Genomic DNA, 19261 nt, shown 5'->3' with positions numbered 1-19261 from the left:
AATTATAAAAAAAAGTAACATGTCTAAACTATAGAAGTAATACATAAACTAAAAAGGTACCTCCCCTAAAACTAATCCGTATAAAAGAAGTAACATGTCTAAACTATAGAAGTAACATACCTAAACTAAAAAGGTACCTTCCTAAAACTACTCCGTACAAAAAAAAAGTAACATGTCTAAACTATAGAAGTAACATACCTAAACTAAAAAAAATACCTCCTCTAAAATTATTTTAAAAAAAGTAACATGTCTAAACTATAGGAGTAACATACCTAAACTAAGAAGGTATCTCCCCTAAAACTACTCCGTATAAAAAAAGTAACACGTATAAACTATAGAAGTAACATACCTAAACTAAAAAAGTACTTCTCTAAAATTATAAACACAAAGTAACATGTCTAAACTATAGAAGTAACATACGTAAACTAAGAAGGTATCTCCCCTAAAACTAATCCGTATAAAAAAAGTAACATGTATAAACTATAGAAGTAACATAGCTAAACTAAAAAAAGTACCTCCTCTAGAATTACAAAAAAAGTAACATGTCTAGACTATATAAATAACATACCTAAATTCGCAAGTGTGAACTGGTCTCACCATCAGTTGATGGTGAGGACAGTCTCATATAAGAATTTGGGAACCAACAATTAGTTAGTTGAGTTATTCAAGCGCACTCCTCAATTATTGATTTTCTGGAAAGACTTTGCTAAACTGATAGAGGAAGAATTACACATAGTAGCTTGGTCGTGACTTGTGTTCATTACGAAACTTAAAATTGTTTTAAAAGTTTTATTACTAATTAAGTGACACACGTATCTTAAACTCTATGTAGTAAAAAGATATCGTTGGGAGATTATGCTACCATATTGGTTCAAGACAAAATTCAATTTGCGTGATGGATTCATCATCCCACTTTGTATATCATCAATTCTAAATGACCAATTTGAAATCAAATGATGCAACAAAAGATGAGTAAACATGTTGAATTTGAAATGAAACAACCAATTTTCAGGGAGATTTAAATCTGACACCTATCGTACACAAATTCTTAATTTTAACAATTAGGTCAAGATCTCATTAGTATTCAAAAAATAAAATGGAAAGGAAGTCAATCAACTACTCCCTCCGTCCCTTAATAATCGACCTGTTTTGACTTTTTGCACTGTTCACATAATTCACTTTGACCCTATTTTAATTCTAGTATATGAAAATAAATGTTAGTATATAATATATTGTTGGCTTCATCTTAATATATATTTTCAAATTATTAATATTTTTATAAGCTTTTATAATATGTAGTTAAAAAAATTGGTGGTCAAAGTTGTGCATCGGCAAGCATGTCCGGTCAAAACAGGTCAAGTATTAAGGGACAGACCGACAGAGGGAGTACTTCTTATAGAAGTAGTTGGCCAAGGCCTAAAACTAGGCAGAAATCAACATGCGAAAGCGCCAATTTTGAGCATTTTACAATTCACATTAATTTGGACTCCGCCAATTCCCCAATATTCAATGCCAACTATGCTTTGTGACCAAACCATGATTGGACCTTTTCCCCGCATAATTTTATGTAACTATTTTGACAACCAAATTCCAACTTTAAATACAAATAGAGCTCTTCCCATCACATTCTCCCTCTTTCTATGTTCAAAGTTCAAAACTTCGACTGAAAAACAAATTAACCCAACTCAAAACTCATCTTTTATACCCAAATTTGTAGTTGTGTGTCCTTCATTTTCTCTCAAATCAAGGCTAGTTTTGAAGGATTTGTTGTTGCTTCTCTAATTAAAGTGTTTTTCAGTGGGAAATTTGCAAATGTACTGACCCTTTTTTGCTGGTACAATTCTGGGTTTTGCTTTGCAAGATTTAAACTCTAGTGGGTATGGTGGTGTTGGCTTTTCCTTCTCTATAAAGCAGCTTTACAGCTTCTTGGCCCAAATGGGTTCTGGGTAATATTTCTTTTGTTGAGTTCTTTTGGAAATTGTTGATGATGATTGTGTTTCTGTTGTTTAATTTGAGGAATGGCCTTTATTTGCTGGTTAGGTTTTGATTGATGTATGAAGGATTTTTATTGACGCAATTGTGTGATTGAAGAGTAGTTATTGAGGACCTTTTTGTTGTTTAGCTTTTGTTTTAACTGCTTTATATGTAGGTTCTTGTCATATTTATACTGTTGTCTTTGGTTTTGCAACAATGGTTTCTGATATCATATGGTCAACTGCTTGAGTTACTTGAAGGTGCAAATAGAAATGGCCATCTTTTTTTTTTATTGGTTATGAAAATAGGGTTTGAACTTTGAACTAATGATTAACTGTTTGATTTTACCCTTTCGGGTTTCACCCAACTTCATCACAAACGAGGCGAAATATTACGCTCTTCCAGGGGCCGGGGAGAGGATTGTGGTTAATTAGGTGCCATTTTGAGTTTTTCTTTCAGTTTATGATGTTTTATTGGTAAAGGTTCAAATTTGGTTGATCAGCAATTTCACAAGTCGTGTTACTCCTATCTTTTTCTGTTAAGAATGAAACCCTTATCAGACCTAATAAACTAAAATCGTTTTGTTTCCTGATGTCTGGATACAGTAAGAGTGTAACACTACTAGGACAATCACGAGTTGTGACTCTCCAACTCTTCTGCACTACGGTTTACAGCTTTGACTTGATAAATTACGCGTGCACTGTTTAAATGATCTTCCTCAGTTCCTCCACATCTTCATTTTTGCAAGATGCATAATGCATTTTCAGTTTGTCTCAAGAAAACTTTCTTTACCCTTCGGCCCTTTTTACAGGAAATCATACTCTTAAGTGACAATACATACATAAAAAAAAAAGTTGAATAAAAATAAGAGCCGAAATAGAAGCAGTCATTGAAGAGAATCTTCCCTGGGAGGATTGAGAGCACAACTTTGGTCTCAACTCCTGTCCCTCAGATGCCAGAACTGAGTACCCAAATTTTAGATGTCTCTCCTCGTGGCAGTCAAATATGAAACCACCACGAAAGCTTTCATTCCTCATTCTATTGCCATAGTGCGAAGAATTTCTTTTCTTATGCGCATGCTTTGCCATAGTGTATGTCTCCGATGAGGCTTTTACCTTGGAGTGAGGTTTGGGTTGGGGATATAAAATGGTTTGAATTATATGGACTTACCCTTGTTTCCATCGGCAGATAGATTGTTATCCTTGATAAAATTGCATTTTGTGTTTAATAATATTCCCATGAACCTGGATTATGAAGATGATAAGTTATTCTAGTATCGCCTGTGCAGGAATCTGTCTTGGGGGTCATTAATATTTGTGTCTATAGTAATCATTTTTCTATCATCCCCCTTTTGTGTGTGTGGGGGTGTGTGTGTTCATTTATCTTATCTAAGATTCATCTTCTTCTACAAGGTTTCTGAAAGTTTTGGTAGTGTCTAATTAGTTTTAATGAAGATATCTCCAAGCTCATTTAGCTTTAAGCCTGACGTTATATCTAAACTAAATTGTCGGCTCTGTTTCTATGCTTATGTCAGGCCATTTTTATCAACGAGGCCTTCTGCAAATGAAATTGATGTGGAAAATGGTATCTTGGGAAGAGAGAAAGATAAAGTTTTGCGGACTAGCAGATCTCTTAAGATACCTAATCCGGCCTTACTGTCAGGGGCGGCTTACTGCATTTCGTCCTGCAGCATGATACTCATTAATAAATTTGTCTTGTCCAGCTATGACTTCAATGCTGGTATATCTTTAATGTTGTACCAGGTAATTTATTTCATTTTTAGGTTCCTGTTGATGCATCAACAAACCATCTGTGTTAATCTTGGGAGACATCCGGTACTTGTATGAATTTATAGTGGAAACAAAATATGACATTGCTATTTCTCTGCAAAAGCTCATGCTTTTTTTGTTTTTGTTGCAGAACTTCATTTCAGTTCTTATAGTGTCTACATTGTCCGTTTTGGGTGTTGTAACCACAGAGCCGCTAACATGGAAGTTAATTAAGGTCTGGATACCTGTGAATGCTATCTTTGTTGGGATGCTCATTACAAGCATGTTCAGGTGAGTACATAGCAATCACCTTTAGTCAGTGACAGAACAAGTGCATTCCCTTTTCTCTTAGTAGAGCTTTTCCCCGTCTTCAAGTAAAAATAAAAATCTGTCTTATTGCAGCTTGAGATACATTAATGTTGCGATGGTCACAGTACTCAAGAATGTCACCAATGTAATGACTGCAGTTGGCGAGATGTACCTCTTCCAGAAACATCATGATAATAGGGTCTGGGCTGCTTTATTCTTGATGGTATTCCTCACTTCTGAAAATTTGTTCAGCTTCTTTGTTTATATATATTTTTGAAACAGGATAGTTATTTCAGTAGATTATCATGCGTTTCTGCTAATACCTTGCTAGACAAGTGAAAAGTCAACTCTTTTACTTATAGCTGACATAAATTTTATTCATATATGAATGAAAAACGAGATAGAAGATCCCAGAGATCAAAAGTTTGTTCACATGTGGCAAGCGCACAACTGTACAAGTGACTTTATCAACCTTACTGTAGAAGTTGGGATCTATAGCCTTGTTTTATTTGTTCTTCTGTATAGTTTTATTGTTTTCCAAACTATCGGGTTTGTTATCTTGGCAACTTAGCTTCTGATACATCTTTTTTAGTGTTTTGAGCTTTTTATAAAAGCATATAATAATATTATAAATCTCTATTTTGAAACTTGTAGTTCCAATTTCTCCCTGCCTACTCCTATCTACTGTGGCTTGCCCGTGATTGTGGTCAAGTAAAATAATTGGACAGTTAAGACTCCGTGGAGGGTTAGGAAACTCAAGTCCAAAGAAGAATAAGAAGCTTTATACATATTTTCCTTAAAAAGGACCAGTTGGATGGAGAATGTATTGAATTACCCTTGTTATATCTTTCTGTTCTACTGTTTTTAATGGCTTGGGAAAGGGGATACCTTGGTTGTTCAGAGACATTGTATTTCCCTCGAATTGGTTCCAAGTGTGCGAGGCGTTTGGATATGTTTGGGTAACGTATTCCTTAGCTATTGAGCTTTTGCAAATGGGGCTAAGTTTGGTTACTTTGTACTCCATATAGTCAAGTGATGAACTTTTAGGAGAGAACTGGCCCTGAACACATTCTGAAGACACTCTTGATAATCATTGTAGCGTATTGATATCTTGTTATTTAGTTGTTCCATAGACTAAGATATTTATGTGTTATGCGTTTGGAGATTAAAGGAACTTGTCTTTCTGCAGATCATTTCAGCCATTTCTGGAGGAGTAACTGATCTATCCTTCCATGCCGTTGGCTATACTTGGCAATTTATCAACTGTTTTCTAACTGCTTCATATTCTGTAAGTGGTCAACATAATTTGTGTTAAATAATTGTTCCCAATCTGCTTGTCATGCATTTCATCATGCTTATATATAACATATTAAGTTCTCTCCAGACTCCTAAGGTCATTGTCTGCGCTCTGCATATTTGTTTGAGTAGTCTTTTTCTTTCCTGCAAGTCAGTAAATTGGTGAAATGAGTTTGACAAGCAAGAAACTTGTTCAATCTCCCTTTTCCTTCACATGCAGGATATGTATGATATTTTTTGAACCTCCCTCCCTCCCCTTGGCCCTCGCTTCTACTTCCTCTTTGGTTCATCTTCTTTTCCAATGCTGTTCTTTTTTTACAGTGCCGATGTTGTTTGATTTATCATTTATCTTCCGTATTTTGTCCTTGTATTTTGTAAATTCAGAAGGTTTTTTTTCTTTTTAAATTTGAATTTTCTTGCACTGTGTTGGTATGTTTGTCAATTCAACGACCTTCTCTTGTGATTTATAGGCTTATACCCACCTTCTTTCCAGCAGTCTTAAGTAGAATAGTCCTTGTTGTTTATTATAGTTGACATCTTATCAACTCCAAAGGTTGTTGAAGGGAAATCAACAAAACCGTTTGTGTTTTGTTAAGAGTCAAGACTACCAAGGGGAAAAGAGCTATGAGTTTTTGAAATGTCTTCACCTGTGTCACTGTGATTAGGATATTGCTCATCTAAGTAAATGATCGCATGACTGCATCTCATTAAAGCGTCCCCTTCATATATTTGGAGTTATGCCAAACACTTTTGTAAATTTTGATTAACAATCAAGAATCCGTTTGTGTTCTATTACAGTTGACATTACGGCGTGTCATGGACACAGCAAAGCAAGTCACTCGATCAGGAAATTTGAACGAGTTTACGATGGTGTTGTTAAACAACACTCTCTCAATTCCTCTGGGACTCCTGCTTATTTTCATATTCAAGGAGGTGGACTATTTATACGAAACGTGAGTTATCTATTGCCTATACAATATTTATGCTGATGATTGTATGTCACTTTTCTTTTTTCTCCCATCAAATTGATTCTGGATCTGTTATTATATATATACTCTCTATATGATCAAAATTTCATCTGGGGCTCTCTTGTCCTAAAATTGCACACACACACTACTATTAGATTATTATTAATATTTCATTAACTCCTTGGTTGGGTGTTACTGACAGCCCGCTTCTGAAGTTACCGAGTTTTTGGCTGGTAATGACACTTAGTGGATTTCTTGGTTTGGCAATCAGCTTCACTTCTATGTGGTTTCTTCATCAAACAGGTGCTACCACATACAGGTAGGCTGCATTCTTCGTATTTCTATGAATCACCATTAAAATAACTTGTAGATTTCGTAATTTTAATGATTTTTTTTGCTAAATGGTTGATCCACAATTTGCAGCCTTGTGGGTTCTCTGAACAAAATCCCTCTCTCAGTTGCTGGAATATTTTTGTTCCATGTTCCTACCAGTTTGCAGAATTCTACAAGCATACTATTTGGTAAGAGGACTTTCCCTTAGCAAACAATGTAGCAATCATATCGATCTTTTTTAACTTATATGTTGACGAGTTTCTTTCTGCATTCTTCATCTTTAGGTCTTTTAGCTGGTGTATTTTTTGCTCGAGCTAAACTAAAGGAAAAATCTCAGTCCGGGTAGTTGGAATCCCAACTTAACTCGTGTGCCTAATGCCCTAATTGTGGAAAATTTCGTGTTCAAAACATCCCGGGTTTGTTAATTTGACCGGTTCTTGTATCTCAGGCGATGAATTGGGCAGTCTTAAGAAAGGAAAAACTAGAAGATGGAACATGTTTATTTGTACAGATCTTTGGTTAAGAGTGTAAAAGCTGTTCATTTTTTAGTGTTGTACCAATTAATCCTTTGGTATTTTTGCCGCAAAGGAAATATGTAAACAAAAGAGTAGGTGAAGGTCGAAGACCAATATGAATGTAATCACAAGTTAGAACTATATCAAGATGAAAACCAAAGTTGGCATAAAAAAAAAATGCAAGTTTAGAATAGCTATCTTTTTTGAAAAATCGTCTTTTTACGCTAAATTTAATTTACTTTTTTTTTATATGAATAAGCCACAAGGACAATATAAATTACAAACTAGTTAGTGCTCCGAGTAATGCTCTGGATATAGAAAATGGATCAATTAGATTATTATACAACTCATTTTCAATCTAATTTAATTTGTTACATTACAATATATATTGTTTTGAATATGCTTTAAAAATTTTGATCATGTAACGATTAGTAACTCGTAAAAGTAATGATTAATTTAGTAATGTGAGACTATTAAGAAATGATACATATCATTTTTCTAATTACATTGATTTAATATACGTTTGAACGTATAAGAAACAATAAAATGAATAGTGGTCACATGTTTAAAACCTATAACTAACATTTTTTCATGATAAAAAAAAACTTATACTTCGTTTATATAGGAAGCGACATGTGATGATAATATTTGCCTTGAGTTTTAGTAATAGTATCGGTGGAGGGATTGACCTTCAAATTAACTACTAGGCCAAGTTATCGTTAATAAGAAGTATACTAGCATAGTGACTATGTATGTATACGGTATACCGAATAGTGATCGATTTATCCTTTCATAACCCTACTAATTTATGCAAGGTTCGATTTACGTCCCTCTCCCATCCCTATCCAGTCTTCCTTAGCCATGGGGCACGTGAGCTGTGAGTCTGTGACAAAATGCTTGTTGTTTTACCTCAATTAAACAAGTACTCGTAATTAATACTTGCTCCGTTTTAAATTGTTTGTCTCATGTAATAATGGTGTATTATTAAAAATTGAGTGCTTCCAGGAGAAACACACCTTATAAACTTGAAGCTTGGTGCTTAGAGAAGGAGGAGATTAGGCTGATAGTTCGAGATATATGGGGTAGCCATGTGCAAGGCTCACAAATGTTCTCAATTCAACACAAATTACACCTGATTGTTCGAAAAGCAAAGAAGTGGTGCTTGGACTTCAAAAGGACCTTGGGCCTGAACTAGAGTGTTTGAAAATGAGCTTCTTAAGCTCCAAACTTCTATCTCGAACATCAAAGACGGTGCAACCATGGTGGCCCAAAGGAGGGCTATTTCCTCGCAAGCAGAAGAACAGTGGTGGTACTGGAAGCAAAGAGCAAAGTGTAAAGGGGATGCGTACGGGGATCAGTTGTCAAAATTCTTTTTCAAAAGTGTTAAAAGTAGAGCACAAAGAAATTATATCAGGGGTATTAAATCCCCTAATGGAGACTGGATTACGGATCAAGTACAGCTCAAGAAATCCTTCAAGAGTCACTTCCAGGGCATCCTTCAAGGAGGGGATGCAAACCCGGTACCGATTAGGGATGAATGGCTACAAGATTTGACTCCCCTTTCTGATGATCACATTTTAAAACTATTAACCCCTTTCTCTAATGCAGAGATAAAAACAGCAGCGTTCAGCTCCAAACCACTCAAATCCCCGGGCCCGGATGGAGTGTCGCTAGTTTTTGTACAAAAATATTGGGATCTTGTAGGGCAGGATATTTGCAATGCGGTCCATTCCTTTTTTTCTTCAGGGTACCTTTTGAATGAGGTTAATAAAACATTCATAACTCTCATTCCTAAGGAGGCGAGGCCGGAAGAGGTGAGCGGGTTCAGACCAATAAGCTTGTGTAACTCTACGTACAAGATCATTTCAAAGTGTATGGTGAACAAGTTGAAGGTGGTCATGCCTGATATTGTTGATGATTACCAGAATGCTTTCGTTCCCGGAAGGTTAATGGTTGATAATTGTTATATGGCGTCGGAACTTATGTCTTACGTTCGAAGGAAAAAAAGGGGAACCAATTTGCTGCAATTCTGAAAGTTGACCTAAGCAAGGCATATGATAGAGTTCGATGGGACTTCGTGGAAATTATATTGGTGGCAATGAGATTCCCGGAAGTATGGGTGCACCATATTATGCAGTGTGTCAAAACTGTGTCTTACTCGGTCCTTGTAAATGGGGAACCTTCGGATTCGTTTGTCCCCACCTCTTCATTTTGTGCATGGAAGTGCTTTCAAAGAGACTAAAGCAAATTACAGGGAACGAAAGAAATTTCGGGATTAAAGATTGGCCGCTACTCTCCAGCGATTTCCCATTTGTTCTTCGCAGACGATGCATAATTTTGCTTCAAAGCAGACCCTTCCTCTTGTCGGTCCATGAGAGAGTTCATTGATATGTTTTGTGGAATGTCTGGCGAAATGATAAATTTTGATAAGTCTTGTGTGATATTCAGTCCTAACACCCCCTTTTTGCTTATAAGACTGCCGCGAAGACCATTGGGAGTAAAGAGTGGTAATAAGCTGGGGACATACTTAGGGTGCCCCATGGATGTGGATGGAAGAACCACGTCAAAGCTCTCTATTATTCACGATAAGCTGCTTCAGAAACTGAGCTCTTGGAAGTTTATGCATCTCTCACAAGCAGGGAAAATTGTTCTGATAAATGGAATTCTAGTGGCACTCTCGGCCAATATTTTGTTACTTTACTTGATCCCTGCAGGTTTGTCAAAGAAAATCACTTCTACGATAATGAGGTTCTGGTGGAGCTCGTCGATGGATAGAAGACCTATTTACTGGAAGAAAAAGGAAGTGTTGTTTAAGCATAAACAGGATGGAGGGTTGGGGATCCGAAACTTTGGGGCGGTTAATGTTGCAATTGAAGGAAATAATGCCCTTGGTCCAAGTATGCATTCTATGTTAAGTCTAATAAATGCGGTTCAGTATTAATTAACAAGTTAATAATTCAGTGAGATCAAGTGAGCTGAATGCCTAGCTAGAGGCCGCTTCAGTTCAAGTGGAATTAATGATATTAATCCACAGCTTACTCTTGACTGAACCCGTAGGGTCACACAAATAGTACGTAAACGGATCAAGTATTTAATGGCATTAAATACTCCATCTATGAATATTCGGAACCGACGGATCTTGGTTTCAGTGGGAGCTAAGATCGTCACAGGCAAGAAATGAATACTCCGGAAACGATGATATTGCCGGAAACGGAAATATGGATCGTATCGGAAATATGAATATTATCCAAGTCGTAGATGTTGCCGGAAACGGAAACATGGTACGTATCGGAAAATATTATTGGAAATGGAAATATTACCAGAATCGGAAATATTGCCGGAAACGGAAATATTGTCAGAATCGGAAATATTACCGGAATCGGAAAATAATTCCGGAAACGGAAATATTAAATATTTATTCGAAACGGAAATTAATTCCGGAATCGGAAATATTAAATATTGTTCGTATCGGAAATAGATTCCGGAACTGGAAATTTAATCGGAAGCGTATCGTACGAATTAGCATCGGACGAGGCCTGCCGGACGAAGGCCCAGCACGAAGCCAGGCCATCGCCCAGCAAGCACGCGCGCCACAAGCCCAGCCAAGGCAGCGCCCAGGCCTACCGCAAGGCAGGCCCAGCGCGCGCCAAGGGCCACGGATGCGTGGGCCGCGCTGCGTGGGCTGCTGCTCGCACGCGCATGGGCAGCCCTTGTGGCTGCCGTGTGTGTGTGAGTTTGTGCTCATGCGTGATTCCTAAATCTACAAGAGTCAGTGTATGATTAAATTTCTATTCCTAATTGGATAAATTAATTAAATAGAATTCATGTAGGATTCTAATTTCAATTAATTCGTATCCTACTAGGATTACGATTCCTTTTCCATAACTCTATAAATAAAGGCCTAGGGGTCATAATTTATACACAAGTTTTTAAGTATTCAAAACTAAGATTTTTAAGCAGAAAAATCAGCCAATATTCTTGCCTACCCAACCGAAAATATTAGAACCTTAAGGGCGATTCTAGTTGGTCAATCTTAAGGCGGATCCGGACGTGCTGTGGACTATCTACGGAGGGACGACACTTGGAGTCCTAAAGACTTGTTCTTGTTCGGTTCGGGCGCAGCTAGGGAGGGCACGCAACAAAGAGTATGCATCTAAATTATGCTATATGATTATGTGTAAATAATATGTTGTCCTGGGTTAATGGTTGTTTCCGCATGATCCATGTAATGTCATATGTATCATAACCTAACAGTGGTATCACGAGCCCCTTATTATTTTCATAATCTAAATTGCATGAACATGGTTAAATATTACAAATTTGCAAGAATTAAAAGGGGTGATTAATTTTCGTAATTGTTAATTAATTGCAAATTGCGTTTATTTAATTATACGTACGCAGTTTTTCGGCAGTTTCTTCGTTACTCATCCGAATTGAGTGATTTTTGTGTCAATTCCGCATGTAAAAGGCATTCTAAAATTTTGACAAAAATAGTATTTTTCTTCCGAACCCAGAATTCTCAAATTCGAAGCCTAACTATGACTTTTCGAAGGTTTTAGTTTTTCGAATGCAAAATTTCGTAAATTTAAGATGTTAAATTAAATATTTGCGATTCTTGTTGATAAATCTTGAATTTTTGAATGAACTACTGCATATGTTTAACAAGTTTGAATGCCTAGTCTTGTTAATTATGCAATCTAATTTGTAATTATGATTAATTTGTTGAAAATTAGAGTAATTTAGAATTAATTTGATTTTCATAATTAATTGTAATTTAATTAGAAACCTATGATTAAAAACCACCATAAAAATTGTAAATTTACGATAAATTTTAAATTTTTATGACCTAGACTTGAATCCATAACAATCGGAAATCAATTGGATAATAAATTTTCGATTTTTCGCCCTAAAATTATGAAATTAATAATATTTATTAATTTGTCATTAATTTTAAATATAAATTTTAAATTTTTATGCGATTCGTTCATATAACTTGCACGCACGAAGCAATGGACGCTTCGTGTTACCCTTAAGGGGTGTTGTATAATGCGGGCATGCGACGACGAGCAAGGGAGCTCGTCGCCCGTGCGGCACGAATGCAATGAGCAAGGGCGTAGTGCACGAGCACAAGGCAGCAGCCCTGCGTTGTGTCGTGTGCCACAAGCAATGAACGAATGGGCATGGGCGAAGGGCGAGCCAAGGCAGTCGCGTGTGGGCAGCAAGCGAGCTGCGCCACAACGCGCGCTGCCTCGCACAAGGGCGCGCAGCCTCGCGCGCAGCGAGCGCAAGCTCGCGTGCCACGAGCGCTGCGCCCAGCATTACTCGCGCGCACAGCGCGCGATGTCGCCCGCCCAGCGAGCGATGTCGCGCGCCCAGCGAGCGATGGCTCGCGCGCCCAGCGAGCGATGTCGCGCGCCCAGCGAGCGATGTCGCGCGCGCGCACTGCGAGCGATAGCTCGCGTGCGATGAGCGCTGGCGCGCGCAGCGAGCACGATGTGTGCGGAGGCTTGCGATAGGGAAGCAGCAGCTATGCGACGAGCGCATGGGCTGCGCGCACATGGCCAGCAATGGCTGTGTGCGTACGGCCCATGGGCGTGCAACGCGTAGGGTGTTTGCGTTACGATTAGATCGTTTTGAATGTTTAATTTGAAAATTTCAGTTCACGTAATTTTAATTTTAAAATTAATAATTTGAATTATTTTCTTGGATTTTAATTTTGAATATTATAATTATAATAAATGTTATTTATTCTAATTATTTTACTAAAATTAAAATCATGAATTAATTTAAATACGACTGAAATTGAATTAAATTTTTGGATTCAATTATAAATTGATATGAGCTTTAAATTTTAATTAAATTTGTATGTTTCCGGTTAGACTAGAAATACATTTTTATGTTTAAAATTGGTAAAGCATATGAATTTATTGGTTTAAGTGGGAGCGCTTTTTAGTCATAAACTCTTGATTAGGTCTACAAATCCTTAAGGTTAAAGCAACTTGATTAGAATTAATAAGGACTGAATAATTGGTAGATTATTGGTGCCCTTGATTAATTGCTGCAAATGTTTACGTGATGCATAATGTGTTCTACTAACCAGCTATGTGGGCCATTCATGATAATGAATGGGTGAATGGTATATATTGTATATGTACTGTTTTGCAGGTTATGAAGTGACTAGTATGGCCCAAATAGGATAGAAAATATGGTCTGCGTACCATTAATTTGAATGTAATTGGTCTAAAGTACCAAAGTTATTTTTCAATTCAAATATGGTCTGCGAACCATCAAATAGTTGTAATTAGTTATAGCTTATCCTATTTGAAGAAAATGGTGCCTCCCACGGAGATTTTCAAGACGGACTTTGAAGTCAAAGCTTCAAGATGAAGTCGGGCCATACTAGATCACAAATATCTTATGCATGTTTTAAGTTATTTATTGTTTTAAATATGTCTTAAAATGCATGAGATCAAAAGCTTGATTATGTTGCATGATTAAGGATTTTAGTTCACTTAAAATCTAACCAACATAGTAAGAGCCTTAAGTTCCAAACTTAAAAATTGAGTTAAAAGGTGCCATGCCAAAATATACACTTGCTTGGATATCCTTTACATCAATCTAGTAATAGTTTTCGCTCAGCGAGGTGTTACTTATTGGTCCTAAAGGGGCAAGGTACACAAATAATTGTGAGTACATGTTAGTTTTGGTGAAACTCAACGATATAAGTAAGGAGTCCTTTTATGTCGTGGCAAATTCGATAGGTTTACCTAATAAGTTCTTAGACGTACCTATCAACCAAGAATAGTTTCTAGACTATTAGCAAAAGGCTTTTGCTTACCTAAGATGTTCTAGGATTAAGTCGACAAACTGTGCTTAGTTCTTCAATGATTTTAGGATCTTGGAATCATTTTATTCACACCTGCCGGAACAATAAAATCGAATAAAATGCTAATAACTTGTTTGAATTGCATGGTTGCTTTAATTTCAAGTTATTATTCATGATAAATGTTTAGACTTTGCATACTTCAATGTATGTTTTAATTATTGTTTATAATTAAATATCTTGCACTGCAATAAATCCTTTTAGAAAGGTAACAGTAAATTTCCTCGATTGGTAGTGAATCCAAGAACGATTCACGGAAAAGAGAGAAAGTGAGCAATTTAAAATGTACGTTTCTTATAGCGACTTTTATGGTTGTTTTCGAATATCAAAATCGAATGGCAAACCAATTGGTGCTTGTGAATTCAAAATACACTGTAGTTTTGAGATCATGAAGCATTGAGTTTAACACGCTCAGCTTTACCAATGGTTAACAACCTAATATCTTTTTCCATTTAATTCTCGAATGAGTCTAGTCCCTAGACATTCGAATAGATCGATGCTTAGAGAACTTTAGAAGCTTCTGGTAAGATCATCTAGTTGAAACAAAATATTCAACATAAATGGTAAAGAACCTTGTTGGGGTGACATTGGACATGTCTAACAAAGTATAAAAGTCAACACTAAAGAATTCAATTCTTAAGACTATAAGAAAGGGTACAAGAAATAGGAAAACAAAGGAACAAATGAAAGGAATTTACGATTCCGGTTCTACCTATAAGTTTAAAGAGAAGTGACCTAGCAATCAAACTTCCTTGGTATCATATACCGCTTGAGGTTCTTACTTCGGTAATAACTCAAACAAATGAAGCTAGGATACACTAATGACCTACAAGTGGGAAATGAAGCATGGAAATGCTACATTAGTTGTAGGGTCATCTAGTTTGTTTTAAGTCCTTTCAAAGGCTGGAACTAAATGGCTATTTTGTTCCATAATCAGCATACCTAAATTTCTGCTTCAAACACAGAAAGACTCACATTCAGAAGAACAAAAAACAATGCTTGTTTGTTTGTTTATTTGAATGAAATGGTCAATTACTGGTTGAGTCAATATGCTTGATTAAAACAAACAACTCTTTAAAGAACTTTACTAGGTTCAAATCAACCCCTTGATTTGAGTTCCACTAATCTTTGGCATTGTTGCTTAGACCATATCAACAAGTTAACATTCAAAAGCTCTATTTTGATGGACTTTTGAAAGTTGATTGATTTCTAAATCAACTTAAGACAAGCTAGTCTTACTTGTTGAAAGTAACAAAGAATATGAACTATTGTTAGAACGCCTAGACGATAGAGTTCAAAGCTAAAGAAAGGTTTTATGACTTTATTATTTCACATGGATTTGAGTGAATATAGGTTTATTTACTCAAATGTGATATAAGTTGAATCTGTTTGGCTAGTTCAAAGATTCAGAAGTATAAAATCCACTCGGCAAGAAATCATAAAGATCTAGGTTAGATCATGTTGATGATTACTTGAGACCAAATATGATCATCAATGATTGTGTGTTGTAATTTCACAATCTAGCTCCATAAGATATGGCATATCTACGTTGGAATGATCGAAGTCAATTAGTACTTGATTCGATCAATGATGAATCATAAAGACTTTTCCTATAATTTCTAAAACAAAATGCTCAACTACCACCAAACTAAACCAAATTCGTCAAAGCTATTGAAAAGTAATTTCAGGATATCTTTTCAATTATATATATCTAAAGAGTTGCTAAACTCAGTGGGAGCTTAGTGTTTGTTATTCAACAAACTAAGGCCCAAGTCTAGATATATGTTTCATTGTGATTTATTCAAATGAGACACAAGGGTATTGTTTCTACCACGAATTTTTGAGAACATAATGTTTGTTTGCTCGAAATAATGTCCTTTTGGAGATTCGTTTCCAAAATGACAAGTGGGAGAAAATAGACCTCGAAAATCTTCGAGGCGAACAACAAACATAAACGGACATTCCGGAGGCTTTTCGAAGTGCTTCAGAAAATCCGAACTTATTCTGTAAGGACTTTACAAGTGGCTTTAAAGAATAGATATCTCTTAGAAGACTTTACAAGTGCTTCAAAGAGAACAGAATATTCAAAGGACTTTCAAGTGGCTATTGATATTCTAATGTTTGATGTTCTATACCCAAGTAGGCATAGAATTCAAGTCACTGAAACTATGAGATTCTTCTATTAGATAGTAAAGAAACATAGAGATCAGGTCAATGAAACTATGAGATTCTTCTATTAAATAGTGAAGAAACCTACAACTTGCAGTCAAACTATTATCATATAGATTAATGAGTTTGTGACTTGTAAGAAAGCTATGACGAAACCCAGATTCCCTAAAATGGTTAGAGGCCATATATAGACTCAAATGTTTTAAATGGTTAGAGGCCATAAAACATACTCAATGTTTTGATGACAAAATTGAAATTTTGTTGATTTGCAAGAATGGGTTCACACCTATTGGTTGCAAGTTTGTTTTAAGGATAAAAACCATCAAACATGGAATTGTGTTCACACACAAAGCTAGATTAGTTGCTAAAGGTTACAAGCAAATTCATGGTGTAAATTGTGTTGAAACCTCATGCATAATCGTAATGCTCAAGTCTATAATTCAAGCAATGATTGCATATTGGTACATATAGCAATTGGATGACAAAACGTATTCCTCAATCAAATGTTGGAATAAACTATGTACATGGTATGTCATAGGATTTGTGGATCCAAAAAGAGAAAGCTAGCTTATAAAATCTAAGTACAGATTTAAGCAAGCAATTGGGAATTAGAACTGTATTTTAGTGAAGCTAATAAGTATTTTAGTTTCATAAAATATACATGATTCTTATAGATATATATTCTTATAGATATATAAGAAGTTTAGTGGGAGTACATAAAACTTAATTGGTCCTATGTGTATCACACACATATCTCTCTATTGTGAAATAACATTCAAATGCTAATGACTTAGATTTGAAATTATTCATCAATGATGGACCATGGCGAAACTTAGTACATACTGGGTATTAAGATCTATTTACAAAGATCTTATGATATTGTTTTGGATTAAGTAATGGCATTTACTAAATCAAACACGAAAGACTCCTTTGGAGATATTCGACCCATGTGAATAAATCTGAGTAAAGGATGTTTGAACTATGTATAAGCATTTACTAAGTTAAACATCAAAGAGTCTAAATGAGATTCTTAACCTATATTATATGTCAAAGAATTTAGCTGGATTCAGTATCTGCTGAAATTGAATAAGCTAAAGTTACATGAATAGAATTCAATTAGGAATTATTCTGCAAAAGAATTTATCATGTATGATATAATATGAGGATCGCCAAAAACGTATCGTATGACTTTAGGCATGACGAACATATACCAATCTCTATTGATCTAAGTGAAGATCAACTAGATTGAGATCAAGAATACTTATGGTACTTGAAAAGGTACATAGGAATAGTTCTTGATTCAAGGAAATAAAGATACGCTAAATATTGATGCTACACGCATAAACACTGGCAAAGGATCAAGCAAGACCCTTTGGAGTTAACCATTGATAAAGACGAGCTATAGAGCATCGTGTTTTGAAATGGCAACATGGATTGGAGACCATGAGTTGTTGCGTGGGAAATTAAAATATTAATTTCTATGTTCTAAGATATAGTTGGAGAGTCTACCACATATCTATGAACTGCTTGGATAGGTAAATCCAAACAAAGCATCACTAGCAACCTATACAGTTGAAGTAAAAGTAATTATTGCCTAAGAAGCAATAAAACAGGGTTGTTTAAAGTTCTTCACTGAACTTGGGTAGATCACCTATCTGCTGGCTTGATGGTTCTTCATTGAAAAATGCGTGGAACCACTCTTGAAGCAAGAAAAACGTCTGCTAACTTAATGGTTCTTCATTGCAAAATGCGTAGAACCACTAATGTAGTAAGAAAGACTAGATCACATAATAAACAAACTCGAAAAGATCTTATCATCATATCTCAAAGAACATTCGATGAAAAGGATGTTAAGATTGGCAAAGCATGATAACTAAACCTATGCAACAAGTGAGAAGCAACACTCACATTGTCGCACTGGAAATCAAGCATAGCTTTGAATTCCATGAAATTGTTTTAGAAAATGGGTTTGAGGCCCATGGTTGTAAAACATTGGGGTTGAACATTTATCATATATGAAATGTATTTTCATATTCCATTTAATCTTGGTTTAGTATTAAATGATGAGTCCCTTCAAATTTGACGATATATTCAAGATAGACTGTCAGGACCAGTCCTGTGACTAAGAAATGTCTATCAAGTGAACTTGAATGTCAAAGGTTGAAAATGGTCCCTAATCGGAGTTTTCTATAAAATTGGACGCATAGAAAACGTTAGACGATTAGAATGCAAGATGACTAGTAGTTCTGTTTCTTGAACTATGTGGACATGGCAATGTCATAATCATTTGCATAGATACTTACTTTGGGAAGACTAGTATCGGACAAGACCTATGAAACTTTACTGTAAGAGATGAAAGTCTGTCATAAGTAAATTTCATTAAATTATTAGACACTAAATCCTCAATACCTGAGTGATTTGAGATTACTTGTTTGAGAACTGGTTGCTTTGACGTTGACCAACCGTCGCACCGTAAAAGGAGGCTATAAAGGCAACGCTCAGGTAATCACCTATCAAACGAAGTCTAATCTCAAGATCGCAAGATTGGGATTGTCCTCCCATAAATCGGGATGAGATGCTTAAAAGTTGTACAAGGCCACTCGGAGAGCTAGAAACTGTGAAATGCATGGCCGTGCTCGGATGAATCATAGGCTATGATTATCTGTTTATTTGATCAGTTGAACTCTGAAACCGAGGAACACCTCTGGACATAATAAGGATGACAACTCTTACCTTATGTTCAAGAGCAAGCATCGAGCGACAAAGGAATTAGGAAATGCACACTTGTCCCTAAGGACAAGTGGGAGACTGAAGGAAATAATGCCCTTGGTCCAAGTATGCATTCTATGTTAAGTCTAATAAATGCGGTTCAGTATTAATTAACAAGTTAATAATTCAGTGAGATCAAGTGAGCTGAATGCCTAGCTAGAGGCCGCTTCAGTTCAAGTGGAATTAATGATATTAATCCACAGCTTACTCTTGACTGAACCCGTAGGGTCACACAAATAGTACGTAAACGGATCAAGTATTTAATGGCATTAAATA

The 19261-nt window shown here is 36.0% G+C and overlaps 1 protein-coding gene across 1 annotated transcript; it reads left to right on the top strand.

The window, feature by feature from the left end:
* Window positions 1-1568: 1568 nt before the first annotated feature.
* On the top strand, window positions 1569-7375 carry LOC110797937 (GDP-mannose transporter GONST1). Its single transcript, XM_022003070.2, has 9 exons — window positions 1569-1946; window positions 3509-3737; window positions 3895-4034; window positions 4146-4275; window positions 5242-5340; window positions 6147-6301; window positions 6519-6635; window positions 6740-6837; window positions 6934-7375. The coding sequence occupies exons 1-9, from the start codon at window positions 1936-1938 to the stop codon at window positions 6993-6995; spliced, it is 1041 nt and encodes a 346-aa protein (XP_021858762.1). The 5' UTR covers window positions 1569-1935; the 3' UTR covers window positions 6996-7375.
* Window positions 7376-19261: the final 11886 nt, after the last annotated feature.

The sequence above is a fragment of the Spinacia oleracea genome, chromosome 3, assembly GCF_020520425.1.
Source record: "Spinacia oleracea cultivar Varoflay chromosome 3, BTI_SOV_V1, whole genome shotgun sequence".
NCBI classification, from domain to species: Eukaryota; Viridiplantae; Streptophyta; class Magnoliopsida; order Caryophyllales; family Amaranthaceae; genus Spinacia; species Spinacia oleracea.
Note: the sequence above shows the minus strand (reverse complement) of the source record. Positions and strands in the feature narration are given on the sequence as shown.

Coding starts and splice junctions, on each gene's coding strand:
- LOC110797937 (XM_022003070.2), top strand. Junction 3,738..3,894: donor TATCTTTAATGTTGTACCAG/GTAATTTATTTC, acceptor TTTTTGTTGCAG/AACTTCATTTCAGTTCTTAT. Junction 6,636..6,739: donor ACAGGTGCTACCACATACAG/GTAGGCTGCATT, acceptor CACAATTTGCAG/CCTTGTGGGTTCTCTGAACA.